The sequence below is a fragment of the Podarcis gaigeae genome, assembly GCF_964106915.1.
Source record: "Podarcis gaigeae genome assembly, chromosome: 8".
Classification (NCBI taxonomy): Eukaryota; Metazoa; Chordata; class Lepidosauria; order Squamata; family Lacertidae; genus Podarcis; species Podarcis gaigeae.
Window position 1 is genome coordinate 17,375,847 of NC_139684.1, and position 21,774 is coordinate 17,397,620.

The following is a 21,774-nucleotide window of genomic DNA, read 5'->3' on the forward strand; positions in this document are numbered from 1 at the left end:
CTTTTCCCCTGCCATATAAACTTGGCCAGAGTTTTTTGCCAATTCTTAAAACAGGTGGTACCTTTAATTACTGGAATATTCTGGAACAAAAATAGCAATCTCGGGAGAATACACATCTTAATCGCAGCCATCCTCCCTGTCCATGATAATTTCAGCCTATGCCAGGTGTCCAAATCTTTCTTAATTTCTTGCCATACCTTATTGTAATTATCTTCCATTAGATTTATATTTTTTGGGGATAACCAAATTCCCAGATATTTTACTTTATTCACTATTTTAATTCCGATCTTTTGCTCCAGCTGATTTTTATCCTGATCATCCAAATTCTTTGTTAAGATTTTTGTTTTCTTCCTGTTTAATTTAAATCCAGACAGTTTGCCAAAATCTTCCAGAAGTTCTACTGCCCTACTGGCACTATCCACGGGGTTCTCTACGGACAGAACCAGGTCGTCGGCATAAGCCTTTAGTTTGTACTCTTTCTCCCCGATTCTTATTCCCCTTACATTTGCTGCCTCCCTTATTTTATTTGCGATTACTTCCAAAACCATAATAAATAACAGAGGTGACAAAGGGCATCCCTGCCTTGTACCTTTCATGATCCTAAAGGATTTGGACAGATTATTATTAATAATCAACCTGGCCTGTTGCCCTGAGTATATTGCCTTAATGCCTTCCATGAAAGGGCCTTCTATTCCTACCTTATCCAAACATTGTAATAGGAATTCCCAGGATACATTATCGAAGGCCTTTTCTGCATCAATAAAAATCAGAGCCGCCGGGATGTCTATCCTCATATCCAAATATTCGATAATATTTAATATATGGCGGACGTTATCTTTCTGTTGTCTATCAGGGAGGAATCCCGCTTGATCTTTATGGATATATTTCTTTAAATACCTCTTAAGCCTATTTGCCATAATATCTGCAAAGATCTTATAATCACAATTTAGCAGTGAAATTGGCCTATAATTTTTTATATCTGTTTTTTCAGTTTCCGTTTTTGGTATTAAAGTTATATATGCCTCTTTCCACGAGTTAGGTATCCTCCCTCCTTGAAAAATGTTGTTGATAACGTCCGTAAGCACCGGCGCTAGGTATTCCCCTAACGTTTTATAGTATTTTGAGGATAGACCATCCGGTCCAGGGGCCTTTCCGATCTTCATCCTACTGATAGCTTCTTTAATCTCATCTACTGTGGTCTCCCTATTCAATTGTACACTATCCTCTTCTGTTAAATATTTCCTTCCACATTGATCTATATAGTTTTTTATTTCTATACTATCTTCTTCTCCTCTTTCATACAGCTTTTCAAAAAATTGGATAAACCTTTTTTCTATTTCATCTGGGTCTTCTATGATGTTGTCCTCCATTATTAATTTGTTAATCACATTTTGTTTCTTTCTTTTTCTTAACTGCCACGCAAGTAACTTCCCCATTTTATTTGCCGACTCAAAATATTTCTGTTTCATAAATTTAATTCTCCATTCTATCTCTTGATTTAATATAGCTGAATATTGAGACTGCAGCACTTTGGCGGTTCGAATACTCTCTTCATCTGCTGGGTTTATGGTCAATTTCCTCTCACAGTTCCTCAGTTGCGTAAGGATATCCTCTTTCTTTTGTTCCCTTAATTTCCTTCTGTAGCTATTTTGTTGTATTAGGAAGCCCCTCAGGACCGCCTTACTGGCGTCCCATACTGTATCTATAGGGGTGTCTTTATTCAGATTTAAGTCAAAATAGTCTTTCAGAGTACCTTTAGCTTTTTCCGTCACTTCTTCAATTTCAAATAAATATTCATTCATCCTCCACCTATGCTGTCCCCTTACTTCATTCTTTATTTCCAAAACCAAGGGGCAGTGATCAGAAAGTGTCCTGGGTTGAATTTCACATCTCGTTACTCTCAACGATAATGCTCTTGTCACCCAGATCTGATCAATCCTGCCCCAGCTCTGATGGGGTTCAGAATAGTGGGTAAACTGTTTAATAGTGGGATTTTTATGCCTCCAGATATCAATTAAATCTAGATTCTCCTCGAGATTATCGAAGGATTTCGGCAATTTCCCCCGGTTCAATTTCCCCTTCTTTTCACTTCTGTCCAAATCCGGTACTGGAACACCGTTCAAATCTCCGAGCAGAACTAATTTATGAACTTCAAGCTCTAACAGAATGTTTTCAAGTTTCTCAAAAAACTCTGCTCTATTTGTATTCGGGGCATAGACCGTCACGACATTAATTTTTTCCCCTCGGAAATTTAGTTGAATCCCCAATATCCTTCCTTCCTCATCTTTACAAATTAGTGTAGGTTCCCATTTTTCTTTAACGTAAATCACCACACCTTTTTTCTTATTTACCTCTGAGTTAATAAACTCTACTCCCAATTTTTTATTCACCAAAATATGTCTGTGTTTCTTAGCTATATGAGTTTCCTGAAAGCAGATTACGTCATACTTCTTATTTTTCAAAGATTTCTCAATTTTATTCCTTTTAGCCTTCTCGTTCAGCCCGTTCACATTCCAGGACAAAAATTTTAATGTGTGCGCTATTGTTTACCTTTATCTATTACCGTACCTCTAACCGAGGTCTCGAGCTAAAATCTAATGCCTTTGTTTCCAGAGAGCTCCTCTCCTTCTGCCGTTCCTTCTCCCACTACGGCCTCATCATCTTCATCTCCTGGTTCCACCTCCCTCTCTTCCTTTCCCTGTTCTTCCTCCTGTCCGCTCCTTCTCTCATCCACCTCTTCCTCTTCTCTAACCCTTAATCTGTTTTCCACCTTTCCTAGCTCTCTTTCATACCTTCTCATAAACTTCTCCACCTCCTGTATATCCGTCAGTCTAATTTTTTTGTCTTTATAGAAAAAAGCGATCCCTTCTGGGAACTCCCATCTATATTGTATCCCGTTTCTCTTTAAGGCGGCTACCACTTGCCTATATCCTTCTCTTTTACGTAACAGCCTAACTGGTATTTCTTTATAAATAATAATAGGCCTTCCATCAATTCTTAACTTGTTACGGTAGCTCGTTCTTAAGATTAAGTTTCTCATTTCCAGTGAGTTGAAAATCACCAGACAATCCCCCAAGAATTTATTAGTTTTTAAATGTTGGGGTCTAGTAATTCTAAATACATTCTCTATAGTGAGAGCTATCTCTTCTTCTTTTAGACCTAACCATTTAGAGAGTTCCTTAATCATTTTCCCTCTTATATCCTCATTTCTTTCCTCTGCCACTCCCCTAAACTTTAAATGAAGCTGTTTTTGCCGCATATCTGCCATGGCTAGATTATCCCAAATCCTGTCTTGCAAATTATTTAGCTCTCTTAGCTCTTCTTTCATTCTCACTGACTCTTTTTTCTGTTCTCTCATCTCTTTCTGCAGCCTTTTGTTAGATTCCTCAATTATTTTGGATTTTGCAGACAGGTCTTGGATCTTAATTGAGAGTTCTCCAACTGCTCCTTCTATCTTTTTGTCAATCATTTCTTGTATCTCTCCTAATTTACTTTCCATATATAATTCATTTTGCTTAAATTCCTCCTTAATTTTTGCCCATAAATTATCTAGGTCTTTAATTTCTTCCTGGCGGGACGACTTCCTATCCCCTGGGGTCCCACCCACTTTCTTCCCCTCCTTCCCGTCCTTCCCCATCATTACCAGGTCTCTCCCTCAATAAACTCACTACTTCACCCTCTCCTTTCTTCTTTCCCCCCTTAAGACCCCCAATTATAAGCAAAAATAAAACAGTTTTCCACTCAAATTTAAACCGTCCCTTCGCTACAGTATACAAACACAGTCCCCAAACCCCAGAGCGCGGTGATTCCGTAGTGGCTCCAAGGAGAAGTACCAAGAGGAGAGGTGTGGAGTGACCAGATGTTCTCTCTCACTTCGCTCTCACCACTTCAATTGTCCAAACCAGTCCTGAGTCACGGAGGCAGCAGAAAATAGCCACCTGCACTCAAACCTTAAAGGCGTATTATCCAATTTAGTCCAATTTAGTTCCGCTGGAGATCTCCTTTCCGCAGGTCACAATCAAGATCCAAGTCCAAGTAACATGAGCTTGTCGTTCAAAACCAGGTAAAAACTAATTAGGGAGCTACACAGCCCCCCTCCACCTTAAATCCACCCTAAGTCCGACTCCAACTCCAACCGCTTAAGGGAGCCACCCGGAAAGAGAGACGGGGGAGAGTGGCCAAATGAAAGTCCTTAAGGTCTTTAAAGTCTTTTCGCTTCAAGCCTCTCTAGCACCCCTTTGCCGCCTCTCTCCTGACGTGTTCCATCAACTCCTCATAATTCACAGTTCATCACCGCTTACAGCCTGTATTTCCTCAGAAGAAGGTCGTAGGGGTACCAGGAAGGCTGAATATAAAGATGTGAAGCGACGTAAACAGCGTAAACAACGCAGATGAGATATCTGTGCAACTCAAAAAAACTCAATTGGCATCCTTATTGTCAATTAAAGTTCTATAAGTCCTTGAACCCCTTCAATCGTGTTATCGTATATTCTCAATTCAAACTCGGATCGTACTCACTCAGTCAGACTAACCAAGACTTCCTCATTCCTGCGACTTTCTACCTGCGCCATTTTAATTCCGCCGCCGAGTGAACTCCAAAACTTAATCCAAAAACATCCAGGCGCCTCCCAGCTCCAAAACTAGCTTCACGCTTTTAAGAAACGCGCTTTAAAAGGGCGCTAAAAAAAAAAACAAACGCTGAAGGTTCCGTTCTTATCTTAGGGAAGCCCGTCGCGCTTCCCAGCTGAAGCTCGGGGCATCGCGCTGTGGATTGTATGCTGTAGTCTAATCTCTGCATAAACTGGCTATGTTCTCCTTAGGCTCAGTGTTGAACTCAGCAGGGGGGAGGAAGAAGATGGGGACAAAGCTAGAAATCATTGGCTTTACCTACCATTGGCTCTAGCGCCCCCAGCCGTTCGCTCTGGCGCCCTCTACTGTTGGCCTCCCTGACCTCTGCCAAATCAGTTCCAGCGGGCACCAGCCCCAAGTGCTGGAAGAGGCGGTGTGTACAGACTGGGGATGGGGGGCCCTAAGAACCCTCCAAATGCTGCTGAGCCGACATGGGTGGTCTGCGGCACTAGTAATCCAGTCGTCTCCTTCCACACAGCCTTGGTGAAGCTAAGGGGCTGTGACAACGTGGAGGATGAAATCGAAGAGCTTCACGAGGAGGACCTCTCCGAGGAATTGGAAAAAGATATGGATATCTCTACGATGTATCACTTCGATGACATATGGAACCACCTCGTCTCTGCTGTCGTCTTGATGGGCGGGCAGCAGCTCACTGGCATTAACGCGGTAGGGCAATCTCCCCAAGGAGAACGGGCCTTTTTGGTGATGGCTCCTGCGTGTAGGATGTTTTCCCCAGGGAAACCTGCCTGGCGCCATTGCTGGCTGCTTTGAGGTGGGTGGGATATTGAGCAGTGAAAAATCCCATTCCTCACTGGCTCTCTGTGGAGAACTGAAATTAAGACTGAAAAAACGACAGAAACTGAAATGGACAGATTTTTCTTTATCCTGATAGGGGGTCATCATTCAGCTAAGAATGTCTGTTTCTCTTTTCAGGCCAGCTATTATATGGAGATACTCTACATGTCTATGGGGTTAGAAAAGAAAATTGTCGGGTATATCAGCATAACGATATACATTATGCTTATGTTCATAACTCTCCTGGTGGTAAGATTCTCTCCCATTTCTACATCAACGCCAACATGGTGAGCTCCAGATATTGTGGACTACAACTCCATAATCCCTAAGCATTGGTCACACAGGCTGGGGCTGATGGGAATTGTAGTCCAAAATGTCTAGAAGGCACCATGTTGGTCTCCCCTGATATGAATGTTTAGCTCCTCCTTGTAATGCTTCTACCCTTGGCCTACTCCAAAGGCCAGCACTTTTATAGTGTGCGTCTGTGTTAAGCTGGCTGAGTTGTTCCAGTTTCCTACAGACAAACCACAAGTCCAGATTCGGATGGCATGCAAAGACAAACCGTGGCTTAGCTCACAGCAGGAGGATCAGAGAAGGGGCAAAACGGCTGCCATCACCTCTCCAGAGAATATAAAAAACGCTGTGGAAATGCTTTTGTAAAAAAGTTTTGAAAAATATATTGGATTTGCCATAGCTCACCATCGCCATCTAGTGTCACATTTGTATAATGCACTTTATAACACAGTTTAAACGTTTTATTTGCAGGGGTATAGCTGAGTGCCTGGTTTGGCTTAGGGTTAAGTAAAAACAGAGCTTCCATCTCTGGGCCCATCCAGGCTGTTGCTAATTTCGGGTGGGTTTCAGATGGGCTTAATCCCCAGTTGCATCTCCAGGTTGGGATGGGAATGTATTCTGCCAGAATCTCTGGAGAGCTGCTGCCAGCCAGTGTAGACAATACTGAGTTCGATTGGCTAATGGGCTTCACTCAATATAAGATAGTTTCTTATATTCCTATGTCTGTAGGGCTATAGTTCAATGTTAGAGCATCTGCTTTGCAGGCAGAAGGTCCTAGGTTCAATCCCCAGTATCTCAAGGCTGGGGAAGACACCCTGGCTGAAACCCTGCAAAATTACTGCCAGTCAGTGCAGACATTGCTGAGCTAGAGGGATGCAATGGTCTGATTTAGCACAAGGGAGCATCTTAGGTTCCTAATCACAATATAGCCAATTCACACCGAGCGGCGAGAGCTGATTGGAAGGTTTAGCGCAACAAACCCTCTTCCCAAAAATGCTGGAAGCAACAAGGAAATGCACTGGAATTATCTAATCTCCTGTAAGCTAATGAATATGGTCACCCATTAAGTAGCTGACATCTCCCTGCAAATAATGGGAATGTACTCTGCCAGAAACTCCGGAGAGCTGCTGCTAGCCAGTGTAGACAATAGTGAGTTTGATTGGCTAATGGGCTTCACTCAATATAAGATGGTTTCTTATATTCCTATGTCTGTAGGGCTATAGTTCAATGGTAGAGCATCTTGCTTTGCAGGCAAAAGGTCCTAGGTTCAATTCCCAACATCTCTACAATGCCATTATGAGCAGTGGACTCGTAATCTGGTGAACCGGGTTTGCTTCCCCGCTCCTCCACATGCAGCTGCTGGGTCACCTAGGGCTAGTCACACTTCTCTCTGAAGTCTCTCAGCCTCACTCACCTCACAGAGTGTTTGTTGTGGGGGAGGAAGGGAAAAGGAGAGTGTTAGCCACTTTGAGACTCCTTAGGGTAGTGATAAAGCAGGATATCAAATCGAAACTCAAAAAAATAATTTAAAAAAATCAGAATGTATGCTCAATAGACAGGCCATCTTGAAGCACCCTTCCTCTCTCTTTCTAACTTCCTTTTTTTTATATCTGTTAGATCCGTTTTGCTGACTCTTCGGGGCACAGAAATCTGCTACTCAGTGGCTTGGGGATCTGTAGCATCACCTGCGTCCTCTTAGCCATGGCGATTGAATTACAGGTCTGTATTGCAAGTCCACCAACTCTTGATGTCTGATGCTAAGCACCCACCAATGCAGCGCCCTCAGTTCTTGGGATAATGATAAATAATAATTTGCAGAAAATAAAGTCCCAATGGGACTTGCAATGCAAGACAAGAATGAAAACCAAAACTGAAATAAAATAAAAGCTAAAAGCATTCTTATGCATGAAAGAAAGGAGGCCACAATATCCCAAACTGCCTGACCGTGGCTGAAAAGAAACATTTGTTGCCTGGTGCCCCCAAGTAGTTAGCGATGGTGAACCTCCCTGGGAAGAGAGCATTTCATAAGCAGGTGCCACCACTGAAAAGACCATTCTCCTGTTGCCACTCTATGGAGATGGCACATGGAGGAGAGCATGAAATGATGAATGATGCTGATTTTGTGTAGTGGATGCTGCTTTAATGGAAATTATGGGTTGCAGTCAACTGAATCCTACTCAGAGGGAACCCATTATAATTATGTGGTGTGGTGGGGGAGCTGATGTGGTGCAGTGATTAGATCAAGGGTCAGCAAGCTTTTTCAGCAGGGAGCTGGTCCACTGCCCCTCAGACCTTGTGGGGGGCTGGACTATATTTTTTTGGGGGGATGAATGAATTCCTATGCCCCACAAATAACCCAGAGATGCATTTTAAATATAGTGGTACCTCAGCTTACAGACGCTTCAGGTTACAGATTCCGCTAACCCAGAAATAGTACCTCAGGTTAAGAACTTTGCTTCAGGATCAGAACAGAAATCGCTTGGCGGTGGAGGCGTGGAGGCAGCGGGAGGCCCCATTAGCTAAAGTGCTACCTCAGGTTAAGAACAGTTTCAGGTTAAGAACAGACCTCCAGAACAAATTAAGTTCTTAACCCGAGGTACCATTGTAAAAGCACACATTCTACTCATGTAAAAACACCCCACAAATAACCCAGAGATGCATTTTAAATAAAAGCACACATTCTACTCATGTAAAAACATGCCGATTCCCCAGACCGTCCGCGGGCCGGATTTAGAAGGTGATTGGGCTGGATCTGGCCCCTGGGCCTTAGTTTGCCTACTGTCAGGGAACTGACATCGGAGCCAGAAGTGGAGGCAAGGCTCCCAAGCGATGCCGGAGAAGGGCCAAGCAGGGAGAGAGGGAATTCATCGGCTGGGGAAGGAAATCAGCGTAACACCAGGGATAAAGGGGGGCGGATGCGGGAATCGGAGAGGGGGCTCCAGGACTCTTCGCCGGAGACCAGCGGGGAGAGCACAGGTCCTCCGCTACCCACACCCACCCTGCGCAGAAGATTTCCGCGCAGGGAAAGTAGGCGTAGACTTGGCGTCAAAGAACTTCTTTGCTGGAAAAAGTTCAAGAAAGGCCCACTGACGGATTCTGCTAGTGACTGAAACAGCCACGAAGTGAAGGGCTGTCCAGCCAGGAAAAAGTTTAACCAGGCAACCTAGCCAGGAGTGGCGGCAACTTACGCACAAGCAACCCCATATAACCATTACACCTACGCATGGATTAGATTGTCGGATTGGGGTGTGGGGAGAACAGGGTTCGAATCCCCACTTGGGTCACAAAACTCACTGGGTGTGACCTTGAGGCCAGCCCCTGCCTCTCCGCCTAACCTACCTCACAAGGTTATTGTGGGAGAGGGAGAATCATGTGTGTGCCACCTGGACTTCCTCATAGGAAAAGGTGGGATAGAAATGCAATAGATAATTAAATAATAAACATTAACTTCAGTGCTTCATACCAGCCAAGATGAGCTAAAGTCCATTAACTTCAGTGAGTCTGCTCTGAGTTGGACTGGCATTGGATAAAACCCTATAATTTTATTTATTTGTTTGTTCATTTATTTCTACAGTTATGGAACATGAACATTGACAAAATCGTAGCTCTATGGGGGTAGCTCAGGAATTTCTGGCACCAAACTGCAGTTCCAAGAATTGCTTGCAGGAGGTGATGACAATTGAACCAGTATAAAACTGAGGAATTTTGCAGGGTAGAGCAGATAGGCTGTTAATTAAACCATGTTGTTGTTTTGTTGTTGTTTTGATTTTTCTTCCTCCCTTCCTCTCAAAGGAGCCCAGGATAAAACATGCAACAATGGTTATTTTTTTACCAAAAAACCCAACACAACTCAAAGCAGTTTTAAAACACTCTAAAACCAGTTAAAAACCTTTTTATGTATTAAAAGAACAGTTAAAAACACTCTTAGCTGGTGATCATAGGGTTGCCAGGAGCAGTGTCTTTCAGCTATCAAATGTCTAGGTTAAACAAGAGTGTATTAAATTCCTGAAAGTAAGTAATGAAGGGAGAGGGTGAGAGACACACCACACCAGGGAGGACATTCCACAGGCAAGGAGCACCACTGAAAAGGCCCTGTTATGTGTCAATGCCAGCTGGGCAGTCCCCAGTGGCACCACCTGCTGATCGTAGGATCTGAGATGGTTGATACTGGGGAGAAGAAAGCACCACTGAGTTCAATGGAGCTTATGCTCCATTCCATAGGAACACAGTCACGGTCTTATTAAATAGGGTTTTCTGATGATAATGATTGCAGTAGTGGAGTATCTATGTCATTTGCAACCACAGCACTGTCTCTGCCTGAACTGTGAGTCCTTTTCTCCAACAGAAGACCATCTGGTGGATGTCATATGTCAGCTCATCTTTCGTTACTCTCTTCCTCATTGGACAGTCCATTGGGCCAGGTAAGCTCTCTGATGAAGATGATTTATGAGACTTGTCCATCTCTTGTTACACTGAGCTCTCCACTACAGTGGTACCTTGGTTTACGAACTTAATCGGTTCCAGAAGTCCGTTCTTAAATCAAAGCGTTCTTAAAATAAGGCGTTCTTTCCCATAGCAGCGGGGGACTCAATTTACACTCAACAGGAAGCAGAACATGTTCTGCTTCCAAGGCAAAGTTCACAAACCAAAACACCTACTTCCGGGTTTGCAGCGTTCTTAATCCAAGTTGTTCATAAACTAAGCTGTTCTTAAACCAAGGTACCACTGTACTGACATAGTTGGACAAAGACACACTCAGTCCGTAAAAATATATGCAATGCCACACAGACACACCCCAAACAGCCGTGTAAGTGTGCTGCCAAACATCATCGTAAGTCTGAAGGGGAAGCTAAGGGTAATATCCAACATTCGTGCTGCTCAGAGTAGGTCCATTGAAGCTAGCGAAGATGGCTAACTTCAGTTTGCTAATTTCAGTAGGTCTTTTCTGTGTAGAATTTCACTGGCTACGACCCTAAGTCTTTACCTGGGCCACATTCCCAACCATACATTTAAATCAGAATCATAGCACGTCAAGCAGCCAAGGAATTCTGGGAGCTGTAGTTTGTTATGGGTGCCGAGAGTTATTGGGAGAATCCGCTACTCCAGGCATAGGCAAACTCGGCCCTCCAGATGTTTTGGGACTACAACTCCCATGATCCCTAGCTAACAGGACCAGTGGTCAGGGATGATGGGAATTGTAGTCCCGAAACATCTGGAGAGCCGAGTTTGCCTATGCCTGCTCTACTCCCCTCACAGAGTTCTTTGAGAAGAAGAGTTGGTTGTTAAACCGGTCTAAGAATTTCAGTTCGGGGGGGGGGGCGGAATAGGGGCCTCCTAGCCACTCTCTGCACCTCTAACAAATGGCAGCTCCCATAATTCTCTGGAGGAAGCCACAACCGTTCAAAGTGGCATCGTAGGGTTTTAAATATATGGCCAGGATGTTCAGGACTCCTTAAGGAAGCAGAAGAGATGAGTAGTATAGATAAACTTCCCTGTTTAGGGAAGTTTTTAATGGCTGATGTTTTAATGTACTTTTAATATTTTGTTAGAAGCCTACCAGAGTGGCTGGGGAGGCCCAGCCAAATGGACAGGGTATAAATAAAAAAAATATTATAATATTATTAGCGAAAATGAAAATGGGGCATTCTCTCTCTCCCGGCCCAGATCCAGTTCCAGTGGTGATTGTAGCAGAACTGTTCCTTCAGTCATCCCGGTCCACTGCCTTCATGGCTGGGGGCTGTGTTCACTGGTTCTGCAAATTCGTTATCGGAGTTGTGTTCCTTCAGATGGAGGTAAGTGGCTTTGGCTAATACATCCAAGGTTCTCTTAGAGGAGTCCCAGGTCACTGAACCTGAACTTCCACAGACTCCACCTGCCATAAGGGACCATTGGGAGCAGCAGTGGCAATGTTCTATGCTTATGATAACATTTTATTCTCCGGATAATTGTGCTGTTTTGAATGTGCATTTGATACTTGACTTCCTTTAGCAATGTTTTCTTTTGAAATGTTTAAGATAATGTTTTTTGTGTGTGTGTGTGTTGACTTTGTTGGTTTAAATGTGCATTCTGTAGCTGGCCTCCTTTACAGTTAAGATAAAGATTTCCAAAATCTCTCAAATTAGATAATTACATAACGACTATGTTTCATAGATTGGCTTCCCACCCACCCAGTGTTTTTATACAAACCCTTTTCTGCTGCTTTATATAATAAATTCTTCCCTATTACAAAAAAAATAAAAATCCCTCTAGTACAATTATTTTATCGTTTTTTGTCCACTGCTCGTATCTCAAATCCTGCCTGCGATTTCATTTGGCTATAATGCTTTTTCAAATAGTCCCAAAAAGGCCTCCACTCATCTATTAAAAAGTGCATCATTTCGATCTCTTGGTTTTGCTGTCAGCTTTGCCATTTCTGCATAATCTGTTACTTTCAGAAGCCATTCCTCCTTCAGAGACTGGTTTTCTGAAGCACCTGCCCCCTCCATTAAACCTTGCTTTAGCTGTGTTGAACAAGGGTGTTAAGTTGTCTGTGAACATATCAGACGACACAGCGATTCTTCAAACAGCTCTTGTTTATTCACAGGCCAGAACAGAACAGAACTGAAGGGTTCAGCCAGCCTGCTTATATAGAGCTCCACTAAAATTCAACAGTAACCATTTTCTGTAACTATCCAATCACTGAACGTCACTTTCAATCCCTTATTTGCATATGTGGACCTGAGTGAAAACTATCTACAGTATCCCCCTGCTGGCCCAGGGTGAGAACTTCAGTACATAACAAAGGGTGCTTCAGAGAGCAGTTTGCCAAACTGCTCTGAGAAGTGCCTCCAATCTCTGCCCCGTTAAACAGCTTGCATGGGCTGCCTGCCACCCATGCTGCTCGCTTGCCTGCCTGCCATTTTGCTTGAGTCGGTGTGGCTGCTACTATCTTTTTCTCTTACACACATTCCAAGTCCTGTATCTCTCTATCTTTTTCTCTCTTTTTTCTCTCCAGATGCAAATTGAGCCTTACAGCTTTCTCCTCTTTTGGCCTCTCTGCGTAGCCATCTTAATTTATGCCTTCAAGCAGATCCCGGAAACCAGCGGCCAGAACTTCCTGGATATCAGGAGGACCGAGGCAATCCGAATGACCAGGACCCTCCTGCTCATGCAAATCTCAGAGGACTAGGAACTTGGGAGACAGTCCATGCAGCTATTTAGAGATATTCTGTTCGGTTGGCCCATTGGTGATCGCAGCAGTTTCCCTTCTGGTCTGACTGGACTTTATTCCTTCTTTTTCCTACACTGGACTCCGACTGCCACCACCTCTCACTATTGGCTTATACACCTACCTGACGGGTCATAGGCTACTCATCCGTGTTTTAATCAGTCTTAATAAAAGCTGGATCAGCCACTCATGCAGAGACACAGCAGGGAACTTCATTTCTGGATGATGCGTCCAGCTCTCAAGCACCTGTAATCCACGTATGGGGGACCAGATGTCTCCAGATGTTGCTGAACTGTGACCTCCCATCACCCCATGCTGGCTGGGGTTGATGGGAGTTGGACTCCCACATCAGGAGTCCCCCATCCCTCCCACAACATCACGAGTTCCCCATCCCTCCTCTAACAGATATAGAGTTATGCCCAATGGCCATCCTGCTCAGAGTAGGCCCATTGAAACTAATGAACTCGGCTTCCTCAATATCTTTTTTTAAAAGAAAAAAAACTGTCTAACCTCAGGCTATTTTTCTATTGGTGCTTATTGCTCAGCCTTCATTATCATTATTACATTTTTGTTGATAATAACACATGCTGTATAAACTGAAGTATAATAATAAATCCATGTGTGATGTATATCCCTGTTTCCAGGAGGTCTGTGTGTTTCTTTTCATAGAATCATAGAATTGTAGAGTTGGAAGGGACCCTGATCATCCAGTCCAACCCCCTGCAATGCAGGAATATGCAGCTGTCGCAGACAGGGATCAAACTCACAACCTTGGTGTTATCAGCACCACATGCTAACCAAGTGAGCTATCCAGGCTCTAACAACCACAAAATTACAATCCTGCCTGTTTCTCCAAGGAGCTGAAGGCAGCATCCATGGTTCTCTCCTCCATTTTGCCCTCACGACAACCCTGTGAAGTAGGTTAGGCTGGGAGATGGTTCCAAGGCCATCCCAATGAGCTCCCGGATGCTCTTTGCTGTGAGAAGTCACAATGACGCCTTTGCCTCGAAGGCCTGAGGTAAAAGTGTTCCAAATGTTTCTCAAATTCAGTCATGAGGCCTGTGGAGGAGATGCCATGGAAGCGACAGGTGGATTCCAATGAGATGGGGGCAGCAAAGATGGAGGTGGAGTTAGATGGCCCAGGAGAAGGCCTGTGTGAGGTGAGGGAGGCGGAATTGGGGCGCCAGGGAATGTTGGAGCTTGTGGAAGTGACCAGGGATCCAAAGGCTCAGGAGCTGGATTCTGGGGAAGGTTCCGGTGGGTTGTCAGTGGGCTTGCCGATCAGAAGGTTGGCAGTTTGAATCCCCACAACAGAGTCTTGCTCTGTCTCAGCTCCTGCCAACCTAGCAGTTTGAAAGCACACCAGTGCAAGTAGATAAATAGGCATCGCTGTGGTGGGATGGTAAACGGCGTTTCCATGCCCTCTGGTTTCTGTCACGGTGTTATGTTGCACCAGAAGCAGTTTAGTCATGCTGGCCACATAACCTGGAAAGCTGTTTGTGGACAAACGCCGGCTCCCTCGGCCTATAGAGCAAGATGAGTGCTGCAACCCCATAGTCGCCTTTGGCTGGGCTTAACTGTCCAGGGGTCCTTTACCTTTTTACCTTGCTAACAGCAACCTGCTGGATCAGGCCTAGTTCAGCATCCTGTTCCCCAAAATTCCTGTGAGAAACCGGCAAGTAGGACCCAAGCGCAAGAGCACCCTTCTGTGGCTCCCAACAACTGGACTTCTGAAGCATCACAGCCTCCAACTATGGAAGCACAGTACAGCCATCTTGGCTAGAAGCCATTGATAGCCTTGTCCTCCATGAATTTGTCTAGACCTCTTATAAAGCCATCCAGTTTTGTGGCCATCACTGCCTTTAGTGGGAAGGAGTTCCACACGTTAAATGCACACTGCATGAAGCAGTCCTTTCTTTTCTCTGTCCCAAATCTTCCAACACTCAGCTTCGTTGGGTGGACCTGGGTTCTAGTGTTATGTGAGGGGGAGGGGATAAAACCCCTTTCCTAAATGCTTTCTCCATATCACAATGCGTAATTCTATACATCTCTTGTCAGGTCACCTCTTTTTTATTCTCTAAAGTAACAAACCCACAAATGTAATGTTTCCTCCCATAAGCGCTACACGAATGCTGAACACTTGAAAGCCCCATACTAATTATTATATTACCCTTTAAAATCCTCCGGGATTTAATGGGAAATTCTAGCAAAAGAGTAGCTCCAGGCATGAACTTCTTATATCTTCAGCCATCATGTAAAGTAGATCAATATATTTAATATTGTATTTAATTGTTGTGGGGCGAAGGTCATGTTGTTGTTGTTATTGTTATATAAACATTTCAAGCTCCTGCTTTGCAATTTGGAGGGGAGGAAGTGCTAAACTCAGAGTGTTTGGCTTTCCAAAGGCCATTTCGTGTGCTTGTGTTAAAAGTGGTTTTAAGTCATGATTTGCTGATGGTCCCTTAGCCTGGTTTCTTGCAGAGAGGATACATAATCCTGTTAATACTCTGCAGGCAACCTCTGAGTAGCTATGCTACACCAGCTGTATTACTCAGGTTGCAAATCATTCAGATCTGATACGCTCCGACATGGGCGTCCTTTATTGGGCCTTCCAACTGTCAACAGCTTCCCCTGGAATGTTCCAGCCACCATCCCCTGATTGGCTCTTGCAACGCCGTGAACCTTCCGAATGACTTGTTTCAATGGGAAATAGAGCCTGGCTGCCTGTTCCGCGATTCACCAGTTCCGAAAGCTTGGGCTAGTCTGCGTGTCCTTCACCTTTCTGTCCCCTACCCAGCCTAAGAAGGAAGGATGACTGCCAACAACCTAGAACTGGAGAACCAGTTGGACGTTCCCTCGACTGCCAGCCTGACAGAGGATAAGGTATGATGGGAGATGTACACCAATGAGATATTCAGCGGGACAAGGTTATCTCTACATACAAACTCAACAGGGAGGACAGGGAAGGATGTACTGTAAGTGACATCCCATAAGAGTCTGCTGGATTGGGTCAAAGGCCCATCTAGTCCAGCATCCTGTTCTTGCCATAGCCAACCAGTTGCCCCAATGGGAAGTCCATAAGCAGGACCTGAGTGCAGCAGCAACTCACTCTACTTGTGGTTCCCAGGCACTCCCAGGCATACCGCCTCCAACAGAGGAGATAGAACATAGCCATTGTGGTTAGTAGCCATTGTTAAACTCCAGAATTCACTGTCACAAGCTGTACAATGGTCACCAACTTGGATGCTTTACACTCCAATGGCAAATTGATGGGGGATAAGGCTATCAGTCGTGGGACGTGGGTGGCGCTGTGGGTTAAACCACAGAGCCTAGGACTTGCCGATCAGAAGGTCGGAGGTTCAAATCCCTGCGACGGGGTGAGCTCCTGTTGCTCGTTCCCTGCTCCTGCCAACCTAGCACTTCGAAAGCACGTCAAAGTGCAAGTAGATAAGTAGGTACCGCTCCGGCGGGAAGCTAAACGGCGTTTTCGTGTGCTGCTCTGGTTCATCAGAAGCGGCTTAGGCATGCTGGCCACATGACCCAGAAGCTGCATGTCGGCTCCCTCAGCCAATAAAGCGAGATGAGCGCCGCAACCCCAGAGTCGGCCACAACTGGACCTAATGGTCAGGGGTCCCTTTACCTTTACTTAAGGCTATCAGTGGTTTTTTTGGCCTTGATGGTGTCCAGGTATTGTCAGGGACTGGACTGAGGAGGAATGGTAGGGGCCGACCTCCCTTCTCCTGAACCTTCCCAAGAACAGGAGGACAGTATAGATTTAGAACAGTGGTTTGCAGAAGGCCATAGTTCAGAGGCTGCAGAAGGGAAATATTGGGAGAAGAACAGCGGGAAGAAGAAGCGCTGGGGGAGAAAAAGCTGACAGACTCAGTGTCTTTGGAAAGCCTTCCTGAGCCCCCCTCTCCCAGGACTAGGCGGGCATTGAGAGTAGTAGAACAGAAAACTCAGAGGCAGAAAGCTCAGTTCAGCCATCGCAGGGATGACGGAGGGGGTTGGACTTTACTCGGAGCGATTCCATTATTTAATAGAGACTGCATTCCTTCGTCTCTCTCTCTCTGTGAATACTGAATAAATGACGTGGTAAGAACTCTTTTTGTTTATCTGCTTTTTGGCTGCCATCGGGGGAGGGATCGGATTCCCTGAAGCCTGACAGGTATTTTAATTGCTGGTTTTAATTGTGTTGTGGCACCCTTTAATTTATTTTAACCAGTGTGTATTTCTTACTCTGTACCTTATAACTGAACTTATATGATGTAAGCTGCTTAAAATGTTGTAAGCTGCTTTGAATCCCTACTTGGGAGAAAGGCAGGATATAATATATTTATACCTTATAATATTTTATCTTATAATATATTAAATAATGGCAACAACAACATTTGTTTGTTTGTTTGTTTGTTTATATGCTACCCAACCACCACTCTGGGTGGCTTCCAACAATTTAAAACACAATATGACATCATACATTAAAAACTTCCCTGAACAGGGCTGCCTTCAGATGTCTTCTAAAAGTTTGGTAGTTGTTTATTTCCTTGACATCTGACAGGAGGTCGTTCCACAGGTCGGGCACAACTACCAAGAAGGCAACAGAAGGCTAATGCTATGTTCTAAAGTAATTTGCAGCAGTCAATAACTTTTTCCTTTTCCCCAGGGAAGCCAGTCATCTGATACTCAGAATCAAAGATCCACGGCAAGCATTTCAACAAGGAGAAAAAAGTCCGTAGGATCCCGCAAATGGGTAAGTTCAGAGGGTTTGTTCACCCAGCGAGGTTTTGTTAAACAAACTGATGTCTGTTTGTTTCCAGAATGCAAACAGGTCTGGCAGGAAATCCCATCAAATGTATTTATTTTATTTATTGGGGGGGGGGCGGGGCGGGGCGGGAATGCGTTAATGCGAAAACTATTTTAAGGCTAAATGGGTTACATAGTAAAATGCAGTTAAAATGAGCAAAATGTTTCAAACCAAACATGCATAACTAAATCCTTTTGTCTGGGTCAGGCTGCTGTCTAAAATGATATAGTGAGGGTGCTTGCCTCATACAATATTATTGCTAAAACTTGTTAGAAACAAAGGAGAATAATTGAGGAAATAAAGTAGCAGAGCAGGGTGTAAGAGGACAAAATGCTTCTGGGTTTCTTTCACTGAGACCAGCAGGACATTTTTCAAATACAGTCGTACCTCGGCTCCTGAACGCCTTGGGAGTTGAATGTTCTGGCTCCAGAACGATCAAAAACTGGAAGTGAGTGTTCCAGTTTTCGAACATTCTTTTGGAAGCTGAATGTCCGATGGGGCTTCCGTGGCTTCTGATTGGCTGCAGGAGCTTCGTGCAGCTAATCAGAAGCCGCACTTTGGTTTCCGAACATTTCAGAAATCGGACGGACTTCCGGAATGGATTCTGTTCGACTTCCGAGGTGTGACTGTACATGCATCTCAGATCAGATGCATATGTAAGCGACTCCCTACTTTTGCAGCAGTTGCATTCCGGTGCCCCATGCACATAACTGAAAATCGCATAAGTGGGGAGCACCCTCCAAACACCCTTTAAATGCCCTCTCGGACACTCTCCATCCAATCCAAATTTTAAAAAAATACTGTACCACAATATATCCATAACTGGAATTGGAGCTGTGGGCATAGCTGTCAACTGTCCCTTATTTGGGGACTCGCCTTTGCTCAGCGCTTCCCAGCGGAGAGGTGACAGTGGTTTTCCTTGCTGCATCCCCTTTGCCGGGTTGCTGCGCTGTGGGAACCACCGCTTGAGGCTTCGTTTGGCTGCTGGCTGGGCTTTCTGCCTTTGGCTCGGAGGGGCTCAGAAGTTGAACATACCTGTGCCAGGAAAATCCCTTATTTGGGCTGCTGATCCCTTATTTTCGAGGCTGCTGGTCCCTTATTTTCAAATCCGTAAGTTGAGAGCTATGGCTCTGGGGCTGGCTGGATGCTGGAGGATGTGTGGAGAAGCAGCTGCTGCTGGGCCGCCACATGCATCAGCTGTTGGGCGGGGAGGCCGAGCAGTCTAAACAGAGCCCTGCTACATCTCCAGTCTCTTCTCCACCCTCACTGAAGTCCCCTTCAGGCTCTGGGGAGGGTCTCCTTGTGACTCTCCAGCTCTCTCACTCCATTTCCTGGTATGAATTAAATTACTTAATTATTTCCCAGAGCTGCACAAGTGAGGAGCCCCCCCCCCCCGTATTCTTTTCCCTGTACACTTTCTCTACACCACGCGTAAATATAATCGGCACCTGGGTTGGAACCTGGTGACATTTATTTGTAAGAAGTCCTCTTACAACCTTCAAGCAGAGTGCTCATAAAAGCTTGCAATGTCAGCATTTAGTAATGCTTTCTGGAATATTATAATAGGCAATGCCTTTTTTTCAGGGGATACTCAAGGCACCTCTTTTTGTTGTTGTTGTTACAGTAAGTGCCACACTTTTTAACAACTTTGTGGCAAGTACCGGCACCTATTTTTCTAGGGGGAAAGCACTGGTAATTGGTGGTTTAAAGATGTAAAGGTACTACTGGGTACAAACTGCCCATGGATCCTCTAATCCACCAGAAACACCAGAAATTAATGGTAAAAATGTAAGAACATAAGAGCCTCCTGAATCAAGCCAATTACACATCTAGTCCCATATTCTTAATTAATTCTAATTATTAGTTTGCTTTTTCCTCCCTTTTTAAAGTACTTATTAATGTCTGTGAATAAGAACAAGAAAGGGAGGGAAATTTGCATGCAAACAAAAGAAAAGAACAGGAAAACATATTGCAAGAAACCAGTGTTTTTGCAATATAGCACGCCTTTATTTTATTTACAAATGAAGACACCCATGATTGTATGATGCTTCCTGTTTATCCCAAGGTGTGGATTTTGTGAAAGTATGTTTATGTTGACATATATTCTTTGTCCTTAAATTTCTGTTGGGGTACTAGCAGTTGGGAAGCAAGGGAAACGATATTGACTTTTCATTCGTTCATTTGTATGTGAATTCCTTAGTTTATGGAAATGTTTCCTTGCAGGAAGAACCCAAATAATAATAATAAGAAATTATTATTTATACCCCGCCCATCTGGCTGGGCCTCCCCAGCCACTCTGGGCGGCTTCCCAAAAAATATTAAAATACTGTAATACATCAAACATTAAAAGCTTCCCTAAACAGGGCTGCCTTCAGATGTCTTCTAAAAGTCTGGCCTTTGCCACTTAGAGATGTTTGCACTGCTGAAATGTCTGGCCCAGATCCTTGCTTTTTGGATCTCTCTGCTAGACCAAACCAGGACAGCGTCAGACCTCTCTTTTACGATGTGTTTAAGTTTCTTTTTCTGAAGTTCTACATGTATTGAATAAACCATCAATTTAAAAGGATGCTTCGCCCTCTACACTCAAAGGCCTCAGTATCTGCTTCTGCTGCTTCCCACAGGCGCTGACAAGGCAGCTTCTGCTAGTTACATTGCTTACTTCCTCTGGCTCATCTCTACAATATGGTTATAACCTCTGGGTGGCCAGCCATCCATCTACGGTAAGATCAGACATGTAGTGGTCTGGGATTGCAGAGGGTCAAAGATCTGTTACTGTTTCTGCAGCAGGGACCCCGTGTCATCTGAAACAGCATGAAACAGGAGCTTTTTAGCCACCTGTCAAAGAACGAGCCAGCAGTAAACTCTTTACAGTGGTACCTCGGGTTACATACGCTTCAGGTTACAGACTCCACTAACCTAGAAATAGTGCTTCAGGTTAAGAACTTTGCTTCAGGATAAGAACAGAAATTGTGCTCCGGTGGCGCGGCGGCAGCAGGAGGCCTCATTAGCTAAAGTGGTGCTTCAGGTTAAGAATTGTTTCAGGTTAAGAATGGACCTCCAGAACGAATTAAGTACTTAACCCAAGGCACCACCTTATTAGCAAAAACACAATTTGCACAGCATTGGCTGAGTGTCAGGCCTAGTGAGTACAGCAGCTCATCTCTGTTAGGCCTTATCCCATCAAATCCCTGCCTCTCCAAGTACCATCCTCTCCAGGGCTTTCCCCAAGCAATCAGAGACTACTCCTGCACGCAACCTGCCACTGCTCCACCCGTTTCAGCCCTCTTCTGGTTCTGGGAGACAAGCAGGGAGGGGAGCTTGTCGTGGCAGGAGGGAGAGAAACACCAACTCTACACCAACCTGGCTCTTGGCCTCTCCCCTCCCACTTACTGATTTCAGCTTCTGCCTCTGATTCCAGACTTCTCTCCGCAATCAAGTCAGCGGGAGTCAGCATCAGAAACGCCGCTGCTTAGGGTGATATGAAGGGTCAATTGTGCAAGCCACCTACACCTCTCGGTAGCAATTCTATCTTCCGCATTTCCGCTACAGTGCCAATTTGCCCTCAAATTTAAAACCCAGCCAATGAAAATCCTCCAGCAAATGGGCAGCACCCAAAATGCCAACACCATGTGTCCCATGTCGCATGAGATTATGCTTCACAGCAGGAGGAAGCAGGGGAGGTGGTTTGGGAAGCTGCACTTTGTTGTTTAGTCGTTTAGTCATGTCCGACTCTTCGTGACCCCATGGACCAGAGCACGCCAGGCACTTCTGTCTTCCACTGCCTCCCGCAGTTTGGTCAAACTCATGCTGGTAGCTTTGAGAACACGGTCCAACCATCTTGTCCTCTGTCGTCCCCTTCTCCTTGTGTTCTCCATCTTTCCCAACATCAGGGTCTTTTCCAGGGAGTCTTCTCTTCTCATGAGGTGGCCAAAGTATTGGAGCCTCAGCTTCACGATCTGTCCTTCCAGTGAGCACTCAGGGCTGACTTCCTTAACAATGGAGAGGTTTGATCTTCTTGCAGTCCATGGGACTCTCAAGAGTATCC

At 44.7% G+C, this 21,774-nt stretch overlaps 2 protein-coding genes across 5 annotated transcripts in view; both read left to right on the forward strand.

Annotated features, from left to right (window-relative positions):
- Window positions 1-13,564, forward strand: part of LOC310850765 (solute carrier family 2, facilitated glucose transporter member 5-like) — a 35,407-nt gene extending 21,843 nt beyond the window's left edge. For 3 of the 4 annotated variants that reach the window (XM_083752681.1, XM_083752680.1, XM_083752679.1), the window contains 6 exons: window positions 5,108-5,295; window positions 5,563-5,673; window positions 7,336-7,437; window positions 10,064-10,139; window positions 11,383-11,510; window positions 12,713-13,564. In XM_083752681.1, coding sequence (XP_083608807.1) covers window positions 5,108-5,295; window positions 5,563-5,673; window positions 7,336-7,437; window positions 10,064-10,139; window positions 11,383-11,510; window positions 12,713-12,886 — 779 coding nt within the window. In that variant the 3' untranslated portion in view covers window positions 12,887-13,564. The remainder of the gene's footprint in view (window positions 1-5,107; window positions 5,296-5,562; window positions 5,674-7,335; window positions 7,438-10,063; window positions 10,140-11,382; window positions 11,511-12,712) is intronic. The other variant, XM_083752682.1, reaches the window with a different exon arrangement.
- A 1,738-nt stretch (window positions 13,565-15,302) lies between these two features.
- The window catches only part of LOC310850507 (uncharacterized protein), a 41,286-nt gene continuing 34,814 nt past the window's right edge, over window positions 15,303-21,774 (forward strand). Inside the window, exons 1-3 of the mRNA XM_083752024.1 lie at window positions 15,303-15,808; window positions 17,589-17,675; window positions 20,351-20,449. Of these exons, the coding sequence (XP_083608150.1) occupies window positions 15,737-15,808; window positions 17,589-17,675; window positions 20,351-20,449 (258 nt within the window). The 5' untranslated portion in view covers window positions 15,303-15,736. The remainder of the gene's footprint in view (window positions 15,809-17,588; window positions 17,676-20,350; window positions 20,450-21,774) is intronic.